General features: G+C 41.5%; 1 protein-coding gene across 1 annotated transcript in view; it reads right to left on the bottom strand.

The window, feature by feature from the left end:
* Nucleotides 1-21279, bottom strand: part of ANK2 (ankyrin 2) — a 252289-nt gene that overhangs the window by 135517 nt on the left and 95493 nt on the right. Inside the window, exon 10 of the mRNA XM_077814767.1 lies at nt 491-589. Coding sequence (XP_077670893.1) covers nt 491-589 — 99 coding nt within the window. The remainder of the gene's footprint in view (nt 1-490; nt 590-21279) is intronic.

Below are 21279 nucleotides of genomic sequence, written 5' to 3'. Positions count from 1 at the left end.
GAATTGTTTAGTCTACTAAAGGAAGTGAAAAAAGCTTCATGAGATATAACAAGAGTAGATAAAAGATCAGAAAATATAAAGGGAATGATCTTACCCTGACTGAAGGAATGGGATACATGACCCATCTTTCCCATCTCTAACTTCTATGATTCTATTTACACAATAGTAAATTCCTGTGGTATGGGATGAGAACAGGTCACTTGTCCTGAAAAAGTACTGTCTATATCACACATGTAACCTGTCTCCTAAGAGAAAATGGAATGCTTTTGTTCATGTATGCCAATTCTCCTTATGTGGTAGGTTCAGTCCCTACTTTCAAGAGAAAAACCTTACTTTTGGATCACTCTATCCAAAATATTTATTCAGTCTAAAGCATTTCCAGGGGGTTACTGACATGTCCCTATATCCCTCCTCACCCTTCCAGCGTACCTAGTAATTGCTTTGAAGCGTTGTCATGGATATTAATTTGTTCTGTGAATGAGATACTCACCTTGGTCCTTGCAAGTAGTGGGGCACCCCGTTCTAGGAGGAGCTCTACAACCTGGTCATGGCCACTTCGTGCGGCACAGTGGAGTGGAGTCAGTCCATCCTTTAAGCAAAAGAAAAGTGTTAAGCATATATCCAGACTGTCCATCTTACTGCTTTCTATGGAACAAACATTCAGAAATCTAGCCCACACGTTCCTGATACTGAGTGGGTGCTGAGCACCTGCAAATCTTGCAAACCTCCAGCAAAAGCTGTCCCTTTTATTAATGTCTAGATGAAACTGACTTAGTAGAATGAAGCTTTAACCCCAGCTCACGGTTGCATCAGTGAAGAACATTCTGAGGTTACACTCTGAGAATGGTGGAACGGAAACACATTGTGTGTGCAAAACCATTATCAAAGAAGAGATTGTATGCATGCATCTCCTGCCCTCTCTCACTCCCTGCATGGCTTTGAAATTGTGCTGCCTCTCCCTGAATACTGTGTGATGGCCGAAGGATGCTCAGCTATCCACAGAGCTTCAATTGCTTTTGATACAGGGATGAAATAGGAGATGTCCATGCCAGGAAACGTATTCCAAAAAATTTCTGACAAGCAGGAGGAGAGGAAAGACTTTGAGCGGAAGAGAGAAACTAACAGAGAAAAAAGAAAAGGAGTCCTTGTGGCACCTTAGAGACTAACCAATTTATTTGAGCATGAGCTTTCGTGAGCTACAGCTCACTTCATCAGATGCATACCGTGGAAACTGCAGCAGACTTTATATATACACAGAGAATATGAAACAATACCTCCTCCCACCCCACTGTCCTGCTGGTAATAGCTTATCTAAAGTGAGCAACAGGTTAGGCCATTTCCAGCACAAATCCAGGTTTTCTCACCCTCCACCCCCCACACAAATTCATTTGCAAATTGGATACTATTAATTTAGGCTTAAATAGAGACTGGGAGTGGCTAAGTCATTATGCAAGGTAGCCTATTTCCTCTTGTTTTTTCCTACCCCCCCCCCCCAGATGTTCTGGTTTAACTTGGTTTTAAACTTGGAGAGTGGTCAGTTTGGATGAGCTATTACCAGCAGGAGAGTGAGTCTGTGTGTGTATGGGGGTGGGTTTTTGGAGGGGGGTGAGGGAGTGAGAGAACCTGGATTTGTGCAGGAAATGGCCTAACTTCATTATCATGCACATTGTGTAAAGAGTTGTCACTTTGGATGGGCTATCACCAGCAGGAGAGTGAATTTGTGTGGGGGGTGGAGGGTGAGAAAACCTGGATTTGTGCTGGAAATGGCCTAACCTGTTGCTCACTTTAGATAAGCTATTACCAGCAGGACAGTGGGGTGGGAGGAGGTATTGTTTCATATTCTCTGTGTATATATAAAGTCTGCTGCAGTTTCCACGGTATGCATCTGATGAAGTGAGCTGTAGCTCACGAAAGCTCATGCTCAAATAAATTGGTTAGTCTCTAAGGTGCCACAAGGACTCCTTTTCTTTTTGCTAATACAGACTAACACGGCTGTTACTCTGAAACCTAACAGAGAAAAGACTCTTCTTTCTGAGGCTCAATGACAAGTAAGATCTAATAATCTTTTGCTAAACTTGCACTGTCTCTGAAATTCTCTCTCCATTGCAGAAGAACATTCTGTCCCAAAACACTTGCTCAGGCTGCTCAGTCACTGAACAAAGCAGTGTTAGAGAAAGATGTGTCAATGAAACACTTAGAAAGGGAAGTGCATTCTAGATAACGCTGCTACAGTCTGGTCCTTCCCTTAGAGAGAAAGAGATAGCAAATGCAAGAGAGGGGGGAAAAATGATGAAAAAGAATAAAATATCAGTGCTGAATGACAGAAGAAAGGAAAACACATAAGATATACAAAGAATCATAGAATATCAGGTTTGGAAGGGACCTCAGGTGGTCATCTAGTCCAACTCCCTGCTCAAAGCAGGACCAATCCCCAATTAAATCATCCCAGCCAGGGCTTTGTCAAGCCTGACCTTAAAAACTTCTAAGGAAGGAGATTCTACCACTTCCCTAGGTAACACATTCCAGTGTTTCACCACCCTCACCAAATTAGAAAATTTTTTTCCTAATATCCAACCTAAACCTCCCCCACTGCAACTTGAGACCATTACTTCTTGTCCTGTCCTCTTCTACCACTGAGAATAGTCTAGAACCATCCTCTCTGGAACCACAACTCAGGTAGTTGAAAGCAGCTATCAAATCCCCCCTCATTCTTCTCTTCTGCAGACTAAACAATCCCAGTTCCCTCAGCCTCTCCTCATAAGTCATGTGTTCCAGACCCCTAATCATTTTTGTTGCCCTTCGCTGGACTCTCTCCAATTTATCCATATCCTTCTTGTAGTGTGGGGCCCAAAACTGGACACGGTACTCCAGATGAGGCCTCACCAATGTCGAATAGAGGGGGACAATCACGTCCCTCGATCTGCTCGCTATGCCCCTACTTATACATCCCAAAATGCCATTGGCCTTCTTGGCAACAAGGGCACACTGCTGACTCATATCCAGCTTCTCATCCCCTAGGTCCTTTTCCGCAGAACTGCTGCCTAGCCATTCGGGCCCTAGTCTGTAGCGGTGCATTGGGTTCTTCCGTCCTAAGTGCAGGACCCTGCACTTATCCTTACTGAACCTCATCAGATTTCTTTTGGCCCAATCCTCCAATTTGTCTAGGTCCTCTCTATCGTAATCCCTGCCCTCCAGCGTATCTACCACTCCTCCTAGTTTAGTATCATCCGCAAATTTGCTGAGAGTGCAATCCACACCATCCTCCAGATCATTTATGAAGATATTGAACAAAACTGGCCCCAGGACCGGCCCCTGGGGCACTCCACTTGACACCGGCTGCCAACTAGACGTGGAGCCATTGATCACTACCCGTTGAGCCCGACAATCTAGCCAACTTTCTACCCACCTTATAGTGCATTCATCCAGCCCATACTTCTTTAACTTGCTGACAAGAATACTGTGGGAGACCGTGTCAAAAGCTTTGCTAAAGTCAAGAAACAATACATCCACTGCTTTCCCTTCATCCACAGAACCAGTAATCTCATCATAGAAGGCGATTAGATTAGTCAGGCATGACCTTCCCTTGGTGAATCCATGCTGACTGTTCCTGATCACTTTCCTCCCATGTAAGTGCTTCAGGATTGATTCCTTGAGGACCTGCTCCATGATTTTTCTGGGGACTGAGGTGAGGCTGACTGGCCTGTAGTCCCAGGATCCTCCTTCTTCCCTTTTTTTAAAGATTGGCACTACATTAGCCTTTTTCCAGTCATCTGGGACTTCCCCCATTCGCCACGAGTTTTCAAAGATAATGGCCAATGGCTCTGCAATCACAGCCGCCAATTCCTTTAGCACTCTCGGATGCAACGCGTCCGGCCCCATGGACTTGTGCACGTCCAGCTTTTCTAAATAGTCCCTAACCACCTCTTTCTCCACAGAGGGCTGGCCATCTACTCCCCATGCTGTGATGCCCAGTGCAGCAGTCTGGGAGCTGACCTTATTCGTGAAGACAGAGGCAAAAATAGCATTGAGTACATTAGTTTTTTCCACATCCTCTGTCACTAGGTTGCCTCCGTCATTCAGTAAGGGGCCCACACTTTCCTTGTAAACCCAAATATAGAGAATTTTAACCTTAACAGACCACAATGCTGTATTACCATACATGTACTCAGAAGAGCACTGAATGCCTGTTCAATATAGATGTGTAATTGAGATTGAGATGTTATCTTTGACTTTAAAGTAACAGAAAACGCCATTGTGACACCAATTGACTTGTTCGATATATTTACTTCTGAGGGAATTCTGCACCAAAAAATTAAAAATTCTGCACACAATATTTTAAATTCCGCAAAATTCTGCAAATACTATTTGTCAAATAAATGTGCCTCCAGCATGGCAGGCCATTGGCTGCACTGAGGTGGGAGATCACCCTGAAGCCCACACCTCCCCCAATATAGAAACTCGGCAGTGAGGCTGCACCCAACCCTGACACGGTGTAAGGGCTGGGCCTGCCCCAGAAACACCCGGGGCCCTGCCCCTCTTTGCCAGGTGCACCAGGTTTGGGTGGGCAGGCAGCCCAGCAGGATCCAAGTATAGAGGGGCTTAGTGTGGGGGATCAAGGTGTGGGGTGAGAGGTTTCTGTGTGGGAGGCTCAGTGGGAGATCTGGATGCACACGGGCTTTTTGTGGGGTTCGGGTGCAGGGGCAATGGGACTCTCCAGGGGATCCAGGTGAAGGTGGTTGGGACTCAGCAGAGGGGGTCGGGGTGTGAGGAGATGAGGCTCAGCGGCGTGGGGGTTGGATGTGGGGGGCTCAGTTATGGGGTCCACGTGCTGCAGGAGTGGGGCTTGATAGGGTGGGGTTCCAGGTGCAGTTGGTTGGGGCTCAGTGCGGTGGGGGCTTGGGTGTGGAGAACTCATCAGGGGGGTCTAGGTGTAGGGCTTGTCAGTGTGAGGGTTCAATGGGCCTGCTTAATGGGAGAGCCCCAGCTGCTGCTGAGGGGACACCGCATGCCGGACTCCCACTTCCCCTCGCACCTTTTCTTCCACATCCCATCCCCCACCCCCTCCCCTCACTCCCATATTCCTCTCCCACCCCCTTCCTTCCCCACTGCCTCTTCCCCCCACTCTCCCTTCCCTCATTTCCCACGCCCCCTCTTACCCAGCCCCACTGCAGGCACTCACTGTTGCACAGAAAACAGGAAAGCTCCCATTACACTAAAGGGAAGCCCAACTGGACCCAGGAGGCAGTGTTCAACTGCAGAGTCAGTAGAGCTGAGCCTCCTTCAGCTGGGCAGCTCTGTGCTTGCAGAAATGGGGGGGCGGGCTGTGGTACATAACCCTGTGTGTCTCACCTCTGTTGGGGGCAATCCCCCTAAAAACTGCAGCCAATGTCAGCCCCCCCACCCGTACCCCCACATAGCTTCCTTTTGCTTCCCTGCCATTTTCTGCAGGGAAACATAGGAATTCTGTGGGGGGAGGGTGTTTTCTGCAGGCGTGCAGTCCCGCAGAATTCCCCCAGGAATAAATATATGGTAAACCACTGCACCTTATTATTCCAGTTATAACCGGATGGGGGCAGTGGTGGATTCTGGAATATACTTTAAAATTATTTTGTTTCTCCCAGCCCTCAATTTTAAATATCACAAAATACAGAACAGTTCAGCTGGAGTCAGGAGCTGAAATATGCATGGTAGAATTCTTGCTCTAGTATTCAGTTGCTAGCTTCCAGAGATTTTTCCAGATCCCATGAAATGCTAAGTGTACCTCAACTCCCACCAATTAAGGTACTGATCCTGCACCATTAAAGTCAATGGAAGCTTTGCCATTAATTTCAATAGGTGCAGGATCAATTCTTTAAATGGATTTTGTGGGTGCTCAGCATCTCACAAAATTGTATCCTTACAAATTTCAGAGTAACAGCCGTGTTAGTCTGTATTCGCAAAAAGAAAAGGAGTACTTGTGGCACCTTAGAGACTAACCAATTTATTTGAGCATAAGCTTTCATGAGCTACAGCTCACTTCATCGGATGCATTCTGTGGAAAATACAGAAGATGTTTTTATACACACAGACCATGAAAAAAATGGGTGTTTATCACTACAAAAAGTTTTCTCTCCCCGCACCCCACTCTCCTGTTGGTAATAGCTTATCTAAAGTGATCACTCTCCTTACAATGTGTATGATAATCAAGGTGGGCCATTTCCAGCACAAATCCAGGGTTTAACAAGAACGTCTGAGGAACAGTGGGGGGTGGGGTGGGGGGGGAAGAAATAAACAAGGGGAAATAGGTTACTTTTTATAATGAATCAACCATTCCCAGTCTCTATTCAAGCCTAAGTTAATTGTATCCAATTTGCAAATTAATTCCAATTCAGCAGTCTCGCGTTGGAGTCTGTTTTTAAAGTTTTTTTGTTGAAGGATAGTCACTTTGAGATATCACTTTGAGATCAGAAATCGAGTGACCAGAGAGATTGAAGCGTTCTCCGACTGGTTTATGAATGTTATAATTCTTGACATCTGATTTGTGTCCTTTTATTCTTTTACGTAGAGACTGTCCAGTTTGCCCAATGTACACGGCAGAGGGGCATTGCTGGCACATGATGGCATATATCACATTGGTAGATGTGCAGGTGAACGAGCCTCTGATAGTGTGGCTGATGTTATTAGGCCCTGGGATGGTGTCCCCTGAATAGATATGTGGGCACAGTTGGCAACGGGCTTTGTTGCAAGGATAGGTTCCTGGGTTAGTGGTTCTGTTGTGTGGTATGTGGTTGCTGGTGAGTATTCGCTTCAGGTTGGGGGGCTGTCTGTAGGCAAGGACTGGCCTGTCTCCCAAGATTTGTGAGAGTGTTGGGTCGTCCTTCAGGATACAACCTACAGCCTATCCTGAAGGACGACCCTATACTGGATTTGTGCTCGAAATGGCCCACCTTGATTATCATACACATTGTAAGGACAGTGATCACTTTAGATAAGCTATTACCAGCAGGAGAGTGGGGTGGGGGGAGAGAAAACCTTTTGTAATGATAAACACCCATTTTTTTCATGGTCTGTGTGTATAAAAACATCTTCTGTATTTTCCACAGAATGCATCCGATGAAGTGAGCTGTAGCTCACGAAAGCTTATGCTCAAATAAATTGGTTAGTCTCTAAGGTGCCACAAGTACTCTTTTTCCTTATCCTTACAAAGGAATGCAGCGTAACTGGGTTAGCTGGGTTTTTATTGCTTCGAAGTTCCAGTGTATCCTACTGCAGCTGCATATATGGAGATATATTCTTATCTCAGTGCCAGAGGGATTTACACACCTAACGCCCATTAGCAGTACTGAAGTGAAAATACATCCCTGAGGGATTCAGGAGAAAGGTGTGTATTTGGTATTGCTCTCCCATGTCTGGATTTTTGTGCTCTATTTTTTAATCAGAATGGGTGGTTCACATTTGTTGCTTGCCTACCAACTTCAATATTGTTCTAGTTTGTAAAATAGCAAAACAAAGGTAATGATTGGTGTGAAGCATTCAAGAAAGCAAGACAAATCCCCAGAGGGAAGAAAAGGAGAGCAACTCAAACCAAAGAGATGAATAATTTGTAGATATGTTCACAAAACGATGCTCAATTCCATAGCTAAAAAGGTTCAATTTTAGTGAAAAGAAAAATAGGAACAAATCTGAGCCTTTAAAAAAATCCTTTTTTGTCTTTTATCCAGGATCTAACCTCTTGGGAAAAATAATTACAAATAAAAGATTGGTATCTCTATCCTACCCTGTTTCTTATACTGCTCTCATTACTGTAGTATCTGAGCGCCTTCCATATGCATTAAGATTAAGCAATGTAACTAGAATCCATTCCTATGTTGCTTTTTCCTCAATTCTTTCTTCCTCTTGCAGAGGGAAAACTGCATGTGGATTTTTTAAATTGATATTTTATTATTTTAAAAAATTAACTATATTTTTATTTATGTTTTGTTGAAAAGTGAGGAGAACTGAACCGGGAAAAGCACACTGCACTAGAGAAACTAGTATATAGTGCAATTAGGACTTCCACAGTGCAATTGAACTGTCCTGTTTATTTCAGGAACTTCTAACCAAGAAGTGGATTGTAATTAAAATAGACACAATAGCCTATAATATATATGTATGCCATAGCACCATGTAGCAAGCTACGGTGGTTCTGAACACTCTATAGTGTAGCGTGGGAGTTCACCTGTTATATCTTTCTTAATCATTCTACCACTATATAGTGTACCTGGTACATTGGGAAAACACATGAAGGTGCTGCCCAAAATACTAAGCATGTCATTTTGACACACCATGTCTTGGCTGAAACATCATGGCTTTGAAATAAAGCCAGCGGGTTCTCCAGCAGCACAAAAGCTCCCATAAAACGGTTAACAGAAGTGAAGAAATACAATGCATCTGTCTCTATTAAAGGATTGATACTCATCTCATCACCCAATAATGTATGTTATGATGAATTTAAGGCCTATTGTATATATTGTTCTCATGAGAGTAACGGAGTAACGTGCATAAATATTTTAACATCCATGAACTATTCGTTCTATCAGTCCCATATTCTATTTGTGGATTCTTTGTAACCAAGCAAACAGGACAGGTTCACTTTCAGAAATGACATCAAGATCGATCACATCAGTCTAACAGCCACAAAATTCCACAACTTCTCCATTCCCTTTTAATTGGCTGTCTAAACTGAAAATGAACTTCAGAGAGCCTCTCTCTCCCTCGCTGATATTGCTGCCCATTATTTAACCCGTAAATGAATTATGGATCATTTGCATTAGCTTTTCACTGCAGGCTCACTATGACAAATTATTCTGTCATTTCATAGTTATTTAAATGCTTTACTCCAACGCAACAGCAAGACTGGAAATAAGAAATTGTGACTACAAAGCATTCACATAGGGAATCGGGGGGGGAGGGGTCGTATTGGGGGAAAAGAAGCACCATTTTGTTAAAAGAAGTAGAGCACATTTCATCCCATACATATGAAGTGTTGATGATATTGTATGAATATTATAGGCCAAATTATCACAGGAGTCTTCTAAATTGCACCTGCAAAACTCTCATTAGCACATGAGTGAACTCATATTTGCATGTTGCATATGGCATTTTTTATTCAATGTCAATTTTTTGCCTGAAATAAAACGTTTGCATATGGAAATTTGGGAAAATTTAGAAGATCCCTTTGAAAATTCAGTTCTGTGACTTGAAGGGTACAATCTTGCTAGGTTTTGAATGCCTTCAGCTTCTAAGATCTCAGCATTCTAGGAGCCACTCAGCATCTTGCCGATCATACTCCAAATGAGACAGAAGCAAGAAGAATAGATGAACTCCTCCAAACAGAAAGATCAGGCTCTCACACAGATGTCTACAATAGTAAAAAAAGAGAGAAGGAAAACACCAAAAACCTGTGGTGGATGAATAGGCTTATATGGCAACAAAGGGTCATGCTTTCTGCAGCTGTAAGTCAAGTTGGTTCAATGACCTACATTGATTTACACTAGCTAAAGATCTAACCCAGATTTCTTAATTGTATGTGAAGCATCAGGAACTCTTTATGCATTTTTCTTGCCAGATAAGGGAAAGCAATACATCTGAACACATTAATTTAAAAAAAAAATCATATTATAGGTATTCCAAAACATCTTACCAATTTAAATAATTTTGGAAATCAACAAAACTATTAGCATTTATGAAGATGCATACTAAGCTCAATACTGCAAATTGCTGAGCACTCTTTTTCTTTTTAATTCAATGGGAGTTCAGCACACTCCGCATCTCACAAGATTAGGCCCATTATACAGATTCTATGCTAAAATACAATCTAACAACAGCAAAAATGTGCTATGCATTAAGAGCATGGAGTTTTAAGATATCCACTGGAATACATTTGTATAGGTCCTCTTTTATTTATCAGTCAATCTCTTTCAGTATTAAAATTAAGTGCTAATCCAGATTTGTGGAGTAAATATTAGGTGCAGCTATTTATAAGGCATCAGTCACCATATTTTCATGTATTATTAATTCTGCAACAGATTTAACTCAGCACTGTGGAATAAATAATTCAAATTTCTTCTAAATTTACTTTGCATTAAACAGATTACTCTTTTCTTTGAAAGTGGTATTAATATTTTTAATTGTCATTTATTATGCTTTGTGTGGGACATCTTAATTTGCTTAAACTTTATCTTTTCTGGCTGTAAACCAGTTATTTTATTTATTACTGCCAATCTTCATCTCATTAAAAACAGTCAATGTAACTTCAGCCTCTAGCTTTAAGCCTTCATTCTCTTGTTGTAATTAAATACACTCTAATGAAATCGACAGTGTATGCTCTTCAAAACACAGATCTAAAAGATAAAGAAAAAAATCTTATCTGGGGTTGCCCAACCAATATGACACAATATATTATACTTAAATAATTGTAGAATTATATCAAAGTATTATTTATGTTGTATGCAGTACTAGCTATGTCACCCTACATATATTTTTTCTTTTCCTTTTTCAAAAAATTATTTAAATATCCTAAGAAGGTCTTTGGATGGATGGATGGATGGATGGATAAATAAATAAATGTCAGGTATTCATAGTTTGTCACTGTTTTCAAAATGGTAACAGCCACTCAATGAGTTAGTGCTGTTACTCTGTTCTGAGATTGTATTGGGAGAATGTGTCATGGTACCATTATTGCAGAAAATCCACCATACTCCTAGTATAGTGGAGAGAAATTGTGTGGAGATCCCATCACAATGGTTTTATGATAGAAAACCCATATAATCCTGCTATGTTGGAAATCCTTTTCTTATCTATCAGGATGCTCTATGCTTATGAAAGGAAATGTTATTATGAATGATGGAATCTAAACAGGTTCTAAGGACAGGAACCAAGGAAAGTGTGAATGACAGTCTGAAGCTTATTCACTCTAAATTCAAACTGTACAAGTTCCTTTCACTATATTTTCTTCAGCTTGTGGATTCTTCCTTGCTCCTCCTCTCCTCACAGTCTCATAGCTCTCTGTGACCAGCCTGTCAATTTTCCCAGCTCCATCTCAGTCTCTTTTCCCTTCCACAATCTCCCTCCACTTCAAATGAGTCGCAGCAATTTTCCCCTCTCATTTAAACTGCTCTCCGTCTATTACGGTCGTCACTTCTACCTCCCGCCCCCATATCTAGATATGGAGTCCCATGGTATCATTCGTATTCTCCATTATAACAGGCTTCCAATCCCTGCTATCTTTCAGTTGCAAGTCCCAGAACCTGCGGTTGCCTTTCTGTTACACAAAGGTGACTCTAAAAAAGTGTTTTCCTGTTTGAAATTACTTCATTCAGACATTTAATCTAATTAGATTTTTTTTCAAGTTTTTTAAAAGGTAAAAATCAAAATGAACCATTTCAAAATTATCAAAACAAAATGTTTTGGTGCCTAAATTGAAAACAATTGTTTTTTAGGTTCATGAAAATTTTTAAGATTTTGGCTTTTCATCACAATTTGGGATATGAAAAAATGTTGAACTCTTGAAACTATTCAGTATGAGGCAACCATTTCCCACTCAGATCCAACCAGGCTTACCAAACTCTTTACTAACAATACAGTGACATTTCACTGTGGTAAATATATCATTTGCATATCTCCAGTGTCACTATTCTTTCATATAAGAGAAATGCATTTTAATAGAAATATCCTTTTTGATATGCCAAATATTGCCTCCTTTCTAATGCTAGGATTATTTCCCCTGTAAACAGTCATTGAGCGAAAGGTTACAAAGTCTTTTTATAACAAAATTGGAATTAAGTGTTGCCACCTGATTCTTCCCTTTCCCTCCCAGATCACATGACCCCCCTGTAATCATAAATTTGAATTGCCATGGACTTTTAGATAATCATCATGTGCCCATCAGATCCAAGAATAACCCACTATCTGTCCAATCATTTCTGAAACCAATATACTCATATATCATTAGATCTTTTCATTATATGATATTTTAGAAGTCCTAAGTTTTGTTATCTAAAACTTTGTCATCTAAAATGTTAGGTGACAATTTGATGTCATTGCAACCATTATTTATGTAAGGTTTAGAGACAATCCATTCTGCCATGTAATGTTCTAGTCATACAATTTTTACGATATGAAGTTTTATCATCTAGATAACAGATCTTTAGATAACAGATCTCATGACAAACATCATGATCTAAAGAGAACTGCTTATGACTAATGATATTAATTAACAAAAATATTCCTGTTAGTAAGCTTTGCAAGTAGGCTATATTTTAGATTTTGGAATTATCTGTAAGTGTGTTAAGTATCCAAATCACATTTTTTAAAGAATTTATTTTCTAGAGAGGTCTGGAAAATGGTAAGATTCACTATAAAATTCAAAAAGGGATTGTTTTTAAATGAGTATAACTAAGGATACAATTTGGTCATGGAGGGTACAGATTCCGTGACTTTAACAGACCTCTGTAACTTCTGCTTCAGTTTCAGCCCCGGCCGGTGGGGCTCCAGCTGCCAGCTCACACCGCAGGGCTCCGGCTTCCGTGATTTACGGTTCATTACCCAAGTCCTGTGAATTTTAATACCCCCCCACCCCAGTGCCAAAATCTTAACCTTAATTATAACTCATACTTGTAACCAGCAGATTTACTTGCAAATTCTCAGATGGTTCTAAACTCTAGGAATAAATGCTTTAAGCTTGGATAGGACACCTTATATTAGCCATACATAGGGCGACCAGATGTTCCAATTTTATAGGGATAGTCACGATATTTGGGGCTTTGTCTTATATAGGCACCTAATACGCCCCCCCCCCCCCAATCCTGATTTTTCACCCTTGCTGTCTGGTCACCCTAGCCATACAAAACTAAGAGGTTTAATCCCTGCTTTAAATAGAAATGCCAGTGCAACTTTAACTATAGAGCTGTGAGTGCGCACCCATAATTTATTATTTTTTTGAGAACTGGGGTTTGTCCATTTATTTAAGACAGAAGGTGAAAAAACTCCCAGAGGGATCAATCCTAGAGAACATTTCCAAACATATAAAGCTCTAATGAGATGATTATAATGTGTCTATTGCACAGCGTATAGAGTTCTTAAGACTCATTCAAAATACATTAAACTATTATTTAAAATACATTAAAGTACATTGTCCTGATGTATGCATCATCAAATGCCACATAGTGAAGAGGGTTAAAAATAAAAAGAATGACATCAGTGAATACTTCCTTGGCCCAAGTGCTGATTCTAATGTGACAAAGAAATAAAGTATAAAGGTCAGAGCTGCCAGAATACAGAACAAACATCCTAATGTATTTCATTCTGTTGCTTCCCATTTTTACCCTGCATTGCTGGAGAAAGATAAGCTTTCCCCAGGAGAATCAGAAAGGAAAGTATGGACAGAGAAGTGTGTTAGTATCAAGTAGGAGACGGAAGTCTTTCCTTTAAAATGCAAAACACATGTATGCATGGCATGCGACACACAACCTACCTCTTCATTACCCTACACACTCACAGCCACAGCAAAACACAAGGCATGCAGACAAAGTAAAGGAAAAATAAAAAGACACCAAGACTATATAAAATGCTGGCATGAAGACATCATCACAGCGAGACATCAACGGATAAAATCAATGCTCTGGAATCTCCCCCACTGTCAAGTGCACACAGCTGCCCTCAACAGTGCGTCTTTTAGCAGAGAGAATGTAGAATATTAAAGCAAGAAGAAGCTGTTGAGTCTGTGCAAATCAGAATGTGCATACTTTGTGATACTTTGCAGGTTCCATCCTTGTCTCTGATAGCTTTGAGCTAATCTACCACCTGATGAGGGGTGATAAACAGAGACAATGGGTGGTCTCCTAAAATTAGATCTTTTGATACAAACAGTATGTGGTCCTGTTCCTCTAGTTTGGTTTAGAACTATGCTTTGATCTGGCTTGCAGAATTGTACTTTGAGTCCACAAAATATGAGATATAACTCTCAAAGAGATCATAAGTTTCTTTTTACATCTATTTTGGGCCAACTTTTCTAAAACAGATGCCTGAATTTTTAACACAAAATGTCCAGGGGTGTGTACCTTTAATGCCAAACTATAATTGCATGCACAAAATGGGCCACCTACGCACAACTTCCCAACTTGTGCATGTACATGAATATCTTGTGTACGGTGCACAATTAGCTGTTTGTGCCTTCATTTGCATATTGTACGCATGTATTTTAGCCACTACTTTTGGAGAATTTGGCCTTTGGTGACTTAGTGCTCGCTTCATGAAAGGCAGCATTTTCCCATATAAGGTGTAGTAAAAAAAACAGATTTCAGAGTAGCAGCCATGTTCGTCTGTATTCGCAAAAAGAAAAGGAGTACTTGTGGCACCTTAGAGACTAACAGAGATGATTGTATTTCTCTTCCCTGCACAATCAGAAATCAAATGCTAATCATACAATCATATGATTGATTCAATTAAGGGATCATCTCTACAGCCTTTGTAGCATATGAAGCAATAGAAAGCTGATTTAGTTAATTAATAGCCAAACTGAAGCAGAAGGGTTGAGTCAATCTCAAGAGCTGTTTACTGTGTGTAGTACATGCTAAAAAGCAAGAGAGATGATTAGGACTATACAGGTTTTGAAATGTACTGTCACGGCCACTTTCTCAGACTTTCCAGTGCTATCACACTATTGATGAGATAGACCCAAATCAAATACCAGTATCCAAACACCCTCTAAACTTTCAGATGGTGTTGGAAATACAACCCTGGAACTGAATGCAAATATCCCCTATCTCTGCAACAGGTCAAACCAAAACCTCAAATTCAAACACTCTAACTGCTGTCATTTCAAAACCTAGAGCCATGTATGAACATTGCAGTTTGAACCAGTTTTTAATTGTGGGCATGGCTAAGATTAATAACTAAGTGGATCAAGGCTTAAAAATGAACAGCTCTTTAAGAACAGGTCAATTGCCTCAAGGAGCAACTTGTGTGAGAAAGGAGTGATCAGTTAGCACAAGGAGGCACATCTTCAGAGGTCATTCCAAAAATGCAACTTAAAAAAAAATCCCATCATACACACATAAGCTGGTTCGTATGTATTTTAGATCTCATATAGGTAACTCCAATCAACGAAGGGGCAGAGTTAAGCCATGTGAGTGGATCAGGAAAGAAATTGTGATTTAGAGTCACATTTACCTCTGTGATTCCTCCATACTCTGTTGGGAAGCAACCTGTTGCTGGTACAGACCAACAATAAATTATTTGCTTCTCCAATGCTGACTCAGCTTTGCTGGCTAGCATTTTGGGAGCTGAGCCAATACTTCAAACCATTCCTCACCCTTTCCCACCTACCCTTTGCCCACCTGCACAGAAAGAGAAGTGTAGTGGTCCCACAGCATCTGTTTTCTCCTTCCCCTGGGGTGACACACAATGTGGGTAGACTGCAAAATGGAATAAGGGGTCATCTTGTGCCCCCAGTCCCTTTTATGGTATCATAACTAAGGGCTGCGTACAATCCTAGCCCTAGGGTGAATTCATAGATTCATAGATATTTAGGTCAGAAGGGACCATTATGATCATCTAGTCTGACCTCCTGCACAACGCAGGCCACAGAATTTCACCCACCACTCCTACAAAAAAACCTCACACCTATATCTGTGCTATTGAAGTCCTCAAATTGTAGTTTAAAGACCTCAAGGAGCAGAGAATCCTCCAGCAAGTGACCCGTGCCCCATGCTACAGAGGAAGGCGAAAAACCTCCAGGGCCTCTTCCAATCTGCCCTGGAGGAAAATTCCTTCCCGACCCCAAATATGGCGATCAGCTAAACCCTGAGCATATGGGCAAGATTCATCAGCCAGATACTACAGAAAATTCTTTCCCAGAAAATTCTTTCCCAGGTAACTTGGATCTTACCCCATCTAAAACCCATCACAGGCCATTGGGCCTATTTACCGTGAATATTTAATTACCAAAACCATGTTATCCCATCATACCATCTCCTCCATAAACTTATCGAGTTTAATCTTAAAGCAAGATAGATCTTTTGCCCCCACTACTTCCCTCGGAAGGCTATTCCAAAACTTCACTCCTCTGATGGTTAGAAACCTTCGTCTAATTTCTAATCTAAATTTCCTAGTGGCCAGTTTATATCCATTTGTTCTTGTGTCCACATTGGTACTGAGTTTAAATAATTCCTCTCCCTCTCTGGTATTTATCCCTCTGATATATTTATAGAGGGCAATCATATCTCCCCTCAGCCTTCTTTTAGTTAGGCTAAACAAGCCAAGCTCCCTGAGTCTCCTTTCATAAGACAAGTTTTCCATTCCTCGGATCATCCTAGTAGCCCTTCTCTGTACCTGTTCCAGTTTGAATTCATCCTTCTTAAACATGGGAGACCAGAACTGCACACAGTACTCCAGGTGAGGTCTCACCAGTGCCTTATATAACGGTACTAAAACCTCCTTATCCCTACTGGAAATACCTCTCCTGATGCATCCCAAGACGACATTAGCTTTTTTCACAGCCATATCACATTGGCAGCTCATAGTCATCCTATGATCAACCAATACTCCAAGGTCCTTTTCCTCCTCTGTTACTTCTAGTTGATGCGTCCCTAGCTTATAACTAAAATTCTTGTTATTAATCCCTAAATGCATGACCTTACACTTCTCACTATTAAATTTCATCCTATTCCTATTACTCCAGTTTACAAGGTCATCCAGATCCTCCTGTAGGGTATCCCTGTCCTTCTCTAAATTAGCAATACCTCCCAGCTTTGTATCATCTGCAAACTTTAGTAGCACACTCCCACTTTTTGTGCCCAGGTCAGTAATAAAAAGATTAAATAAGATTGGTCCCAAAACCGATCCCTGAGGAACTCCACTGGTAACCTCCCTCCAACTTGACAGTTCACCTTTCAGTAGGACCCGTTGTAGTCTCCCCTTTAACCAATTCCCTATCCACCTTTCAATATTCCTATTGATGCCCATCTTATCCAATTTAACTAATAATTCCCCATGTGGCACCGTATCAAACGCCTTACTAAAATCTAAGTAAATTAGATCCACTGCGTTTCCTTTATCTAAAAAATCTGTTACTTTCTCAAAGAAGGAGATCAGGTTGGTTTGGCACGATCTACCTTTTGTAAAACCATGTTGTATTTTGTCCCATTTACCATTGACTTCAATGTCCTTAACTACCTTCTCCTTCAAAATTTTTTCCAAGACCTTGCATACTACAGATGTCAAACTAACAGGCCTATAATTACTTGGATCACTTTTTTTCCCTTTCTTAAAAATAGGAACTATGTTAGCAATCCTCCAATCATACGGTACAACCCCTGAGTTTACAGATTCATTAAAAATTCTTGCTAATGGGCTTGCAATTTCTTGTGCCAATTCTTTTAATATTCTTGGATGAAGATTATCTGGGCCCCCCGATTTAGTCCCATTAAGCTGTTTGAGTTTCGCTTCTACCTCAGATATGGTGATGTCTACCTCCATATCCTCATTCCCATTTATCATGCTACCATTATCCCTAAGATCCTCTTTAGTCTTATTAAAGACTGAGGCAAAGTATTTGTTTAGATATTGGGCCATGCCTAGATTATCCTTGACCTCCACTCCATCCTCAGTTTTTAGCGGTCCCACTTCTTCTTTCTTTGTTTTCTTCCTATTTATATGACTATAGAACCTTTTACTATTGGTTTTAATTCCCTTTGCAAGGTCCAACTCTACTTGACTTTTAGCCTGTCTCACTTTATCCCTACATATTCTGACCTCAATAAGGTAGCTTGCCTTACTGATCCCTCCCTTCTTCCACTCCCTATATGCTTTCTGCTTTTTCTTAATTACCTCTCTAAGATGCTTGCTCATCCAGCTTGGTCTACAACTCCTGCCTATGAATTTTTTCCCCTTTCTTGGGATGCAGGCTTCCGATAGCTTCTGCAGCTTTAATTTAAAATAATCCCAGGCCTCCTCTACCTTTAAACCCATAAATTCTTCAGTCCAATCCACTTCCCTAACTAATTTCCTTAATTTTTGAAAGTCAGCCCTTTTGAAATCAAAAACCTTAGTTGCAGATTTATTTTTGTTAATCCTTCCATTCAGTTTGAACTGAATTAGCTCATGATCACTTGAGCCAAGATTATCCCCTACAACCATTTCCTCTATGAGGTCCTCATTACTCACCAAGACCAAATCTAAAATAGCATCCCCTCTAGTCGGTTCGGCAACTACTTGCTGAAGGAATCCATCAGCTATCGCATCTAGGAAAATCTGAGCCCTATTATTATTACTAGCACTCGTCCTCCAGTCTATATCTGGGAAGTTAAAGTCTCCCATGATCACACAGTTTCCATTAGTATTTACTTTATTAAAAACATTAAAAAGGGCTCTATCCATATCCAAATTAGATCCCGGCGGTCTATAGCACACCCCAAGCACTATCCCAGGGGAGGCTCTAATAGTTTTCTTCCCCAATTTAATTTTTGCCCAGACAGACTCAGTCATATCCATTTCATCGCTTCTTATTTCTTTACATTCTATCTCATCATTGATATACAGTGCTACTCCACCACCTTTACCTTTATTTCGGTCTTTCCTAAACAGCACATACCCTTCAATACCTGTAGCCCAGTCATGACTACTATTCCACCAGGTCTCTGTTATACCTATAATATCTGGTTTCACTTCCTGCACCAGTAACTCTAGTTCCTCCATTTTGTTACCTAGGCTCCTTGCATTAGTGTACAAACATCTTAATTTTTGCTGTTTAGCCTCACTCACATTCTGTACCCTATTAGGCACGGTTATTTTACTACCAGTATAACCTATTAGACTTGTATCTACACTGCCCTTCCTCCTACCTACAGCTGTATCCACTCTTACTTCATTTTCTTTCCACTCTATGCTTAATTCTGGCGTGGAGATTACCTGGACATCTCCCAACCATCTCCCCCAAATTCCTAGTTTAAAGCTCTCTTAATCAGTTGTGCCAGCCTCCATCCTAGAAGTCTATTTCCTTCCCTACTCAGATGAAGTCCATCCCGAGAGAACTGTCCTCTATCCATGAATGCCTCCCAATGGCCATACATCCCAAAGCCCTCCTTATAGCACCACTGCCTAAGCCATCTATTGATAGTCATAATCTTGTCACACCTTTGTTGCCCTTCTCTAGGAACAGGCAGAATCCCACTAAAGATCACCTGAGCCTCAATTTCCTTAAGCGTCCTCCCCAGCCTAGCATAGTCTCCCTTAATACTATCCAGCGAGAATCTAGCCGTATCATTTGTTCCCACATGAAGGATAATTAGGGGATTCTTTCCCGCTCCCTTTAGAATCCTTTTCAACCTCAGGTCTACATCCCGTATCTTAGCACCCGGAAGACAGCACACCCTCCTATTTTCTGGATCAGCTCTGGTTACAGGCCTATCTATTCTTCTCAGTAAAGAGTCCCCAATCACATAGACCTGCCTTTTCCTAGTGACTGTACTATTCTCCAGTCTATCCCCTGTTCCCTCTGGCTGCAAGTTCTTTCCATTCCCATTCTCCCTTGTAATCCTTTTTAACCCATCCTGTATCCTCCTGGGGCTCATATTTGGTGTAATCTCCATTAACTCTTCCCCTTTTCCTATAGGACTAACCTCTCTTCTCTTCTTCCTTGCCCTGTCACCTTCAGTGACTACCTGCTGAGCCCCTTCCTCATTTTCCAACTCTGCAAACCTATTCTTAAGCTCTATTTCTCCTTCACTAGCCCGTCTTTTCCTCTGCCTAGTTCTTTTAGTCACATGCTTCCACTGACCACTTTCCTCACCCAGTCTCCCCTCAGAATTCCCTAGTCCTGCTTCCATCTGCAAGTCTGAGCTTTTCCCTTCAGATACCTCATGTCTTTGCTCCATAATCTGCTCAAACCCCTTCCTAAACTCTACCAGACTTTCCACCTGCATCTCCAAACCTCGGATCTTTTCCTCCATCAGCTCTATCAGACGGCACTTCATGCAGACAAAACTCTTACCAGGTGCCCCCTCCAGGATCATGTACATACCACAGCTTCCACATCCAGTCATCTTCATTGTGTCTTCTGCTACATAGGTCACTCCCACTGCCACCTCTGTATCTGTCATATCCTTCCCACCTAAATCCTGTTACTCTGGGAAACACAAACCACACCAAAACACCACCACCCACAGCAAAACCAAACCCAACACAAGCACCGCAAGACAAACTCCCCTTTCAAACTCCCCTGTTTACAGCTCTGTTTGCTAGCTCCTGTGCCGCTGCAGCTGTCTGTGCCGCTGCCTGACTGGCTGCTACCTTTATAGGACCCCTAGTCAGTGAAGCCCCGCCCCCTAATCAGGGCTCAGCTTCTCTCCCAGCACAAAGCCCCTACAAACCTCTACACATACAAATACTACCAATACAAAACCAAGCACACACAAATACCTTCTCCTCCAACAGAACTCCCACTCAAACTCCCCTGTTTACAGCTCTGTTTGCTAGCTCCTGTGCCGCTGCAGCTGTCTGTGCCGCTGCCTGACTGGCTGCTACCTTTATAGGACCCCTAGTCAGTGAAGCCCCGCCCCCTAATCAGGGCTCAGCTTCTCTCCCAGCACAAAGCCCCTACAAACCTCTACACATACAAATACTACCAATACAAAACCAAGCACACACAAATACCTTCTCCTCCAACAGAACTCCCACTCAAACTCCCCTGTTTACAGCTCTGTTTGCTAGCTCCTGTGCCGCTGCAGCTGTCTGAATAATTTTTTTTATAGAATAATTTTCTATAAACACAGAAGTGTTGTTATAACTATGTCAGTCTCAGGATATTAGAGAGACAAGGCGGATTCGATAATATCTTTTATATAACCAACTTCTGTTGGTGAGAGAGACAAGCTTTTGAGCTTACACAGAGCTCTTCTTCAGGTCTGGTAAATGTCCTGAGTGTAAAGCTAAATACAAGGTGGAACAGATTATTTAGCATTATTTAGCATAAGTAGTTAACACATATTTCAAGGGACCATTCAAGGTGAAGTGGCCTGTTAACAGCCCTCCAATCATAGGAAAGGAAGGGAGGGCAGGCAGCTGAGGGCAGGGGTTGTTAATGAGTTATAAATTGTTGTAATAATCCATAAATCCAGTGTCTCTGTTCAATTCTCTGTGATTTTTAGTGTACACCTCTATGAATTTAAGCTCCCAGGCTCTTCTTTTGAAAGCGTTGTGCAGGTTTCCTTTGAGGATGAGGACTGACAGGTCAGATATAAAGTGACTGCTTTGTGAAAAGTG

This window comes from Eretmochelys imbricata, chromosome 4 (genome assembly GCF_965152235.1).
Source record: "Eretmochelys imbricata isolate rEreImb1 chromosome 4, rEreImb1.hap1, whole genome shotgun sequence".
NCBI classification, from domain to species: Eukaryota; Metazoa; Chordata; order Testudines; family Cheloniidae; genus Eretmochelys; species Eretmochelys imbricata.
The sequence above is the reverse complement of the archived record's forward strand: the minus strand, read 5'-3'. Positions and strand labels throughout refer to the sequence as shown.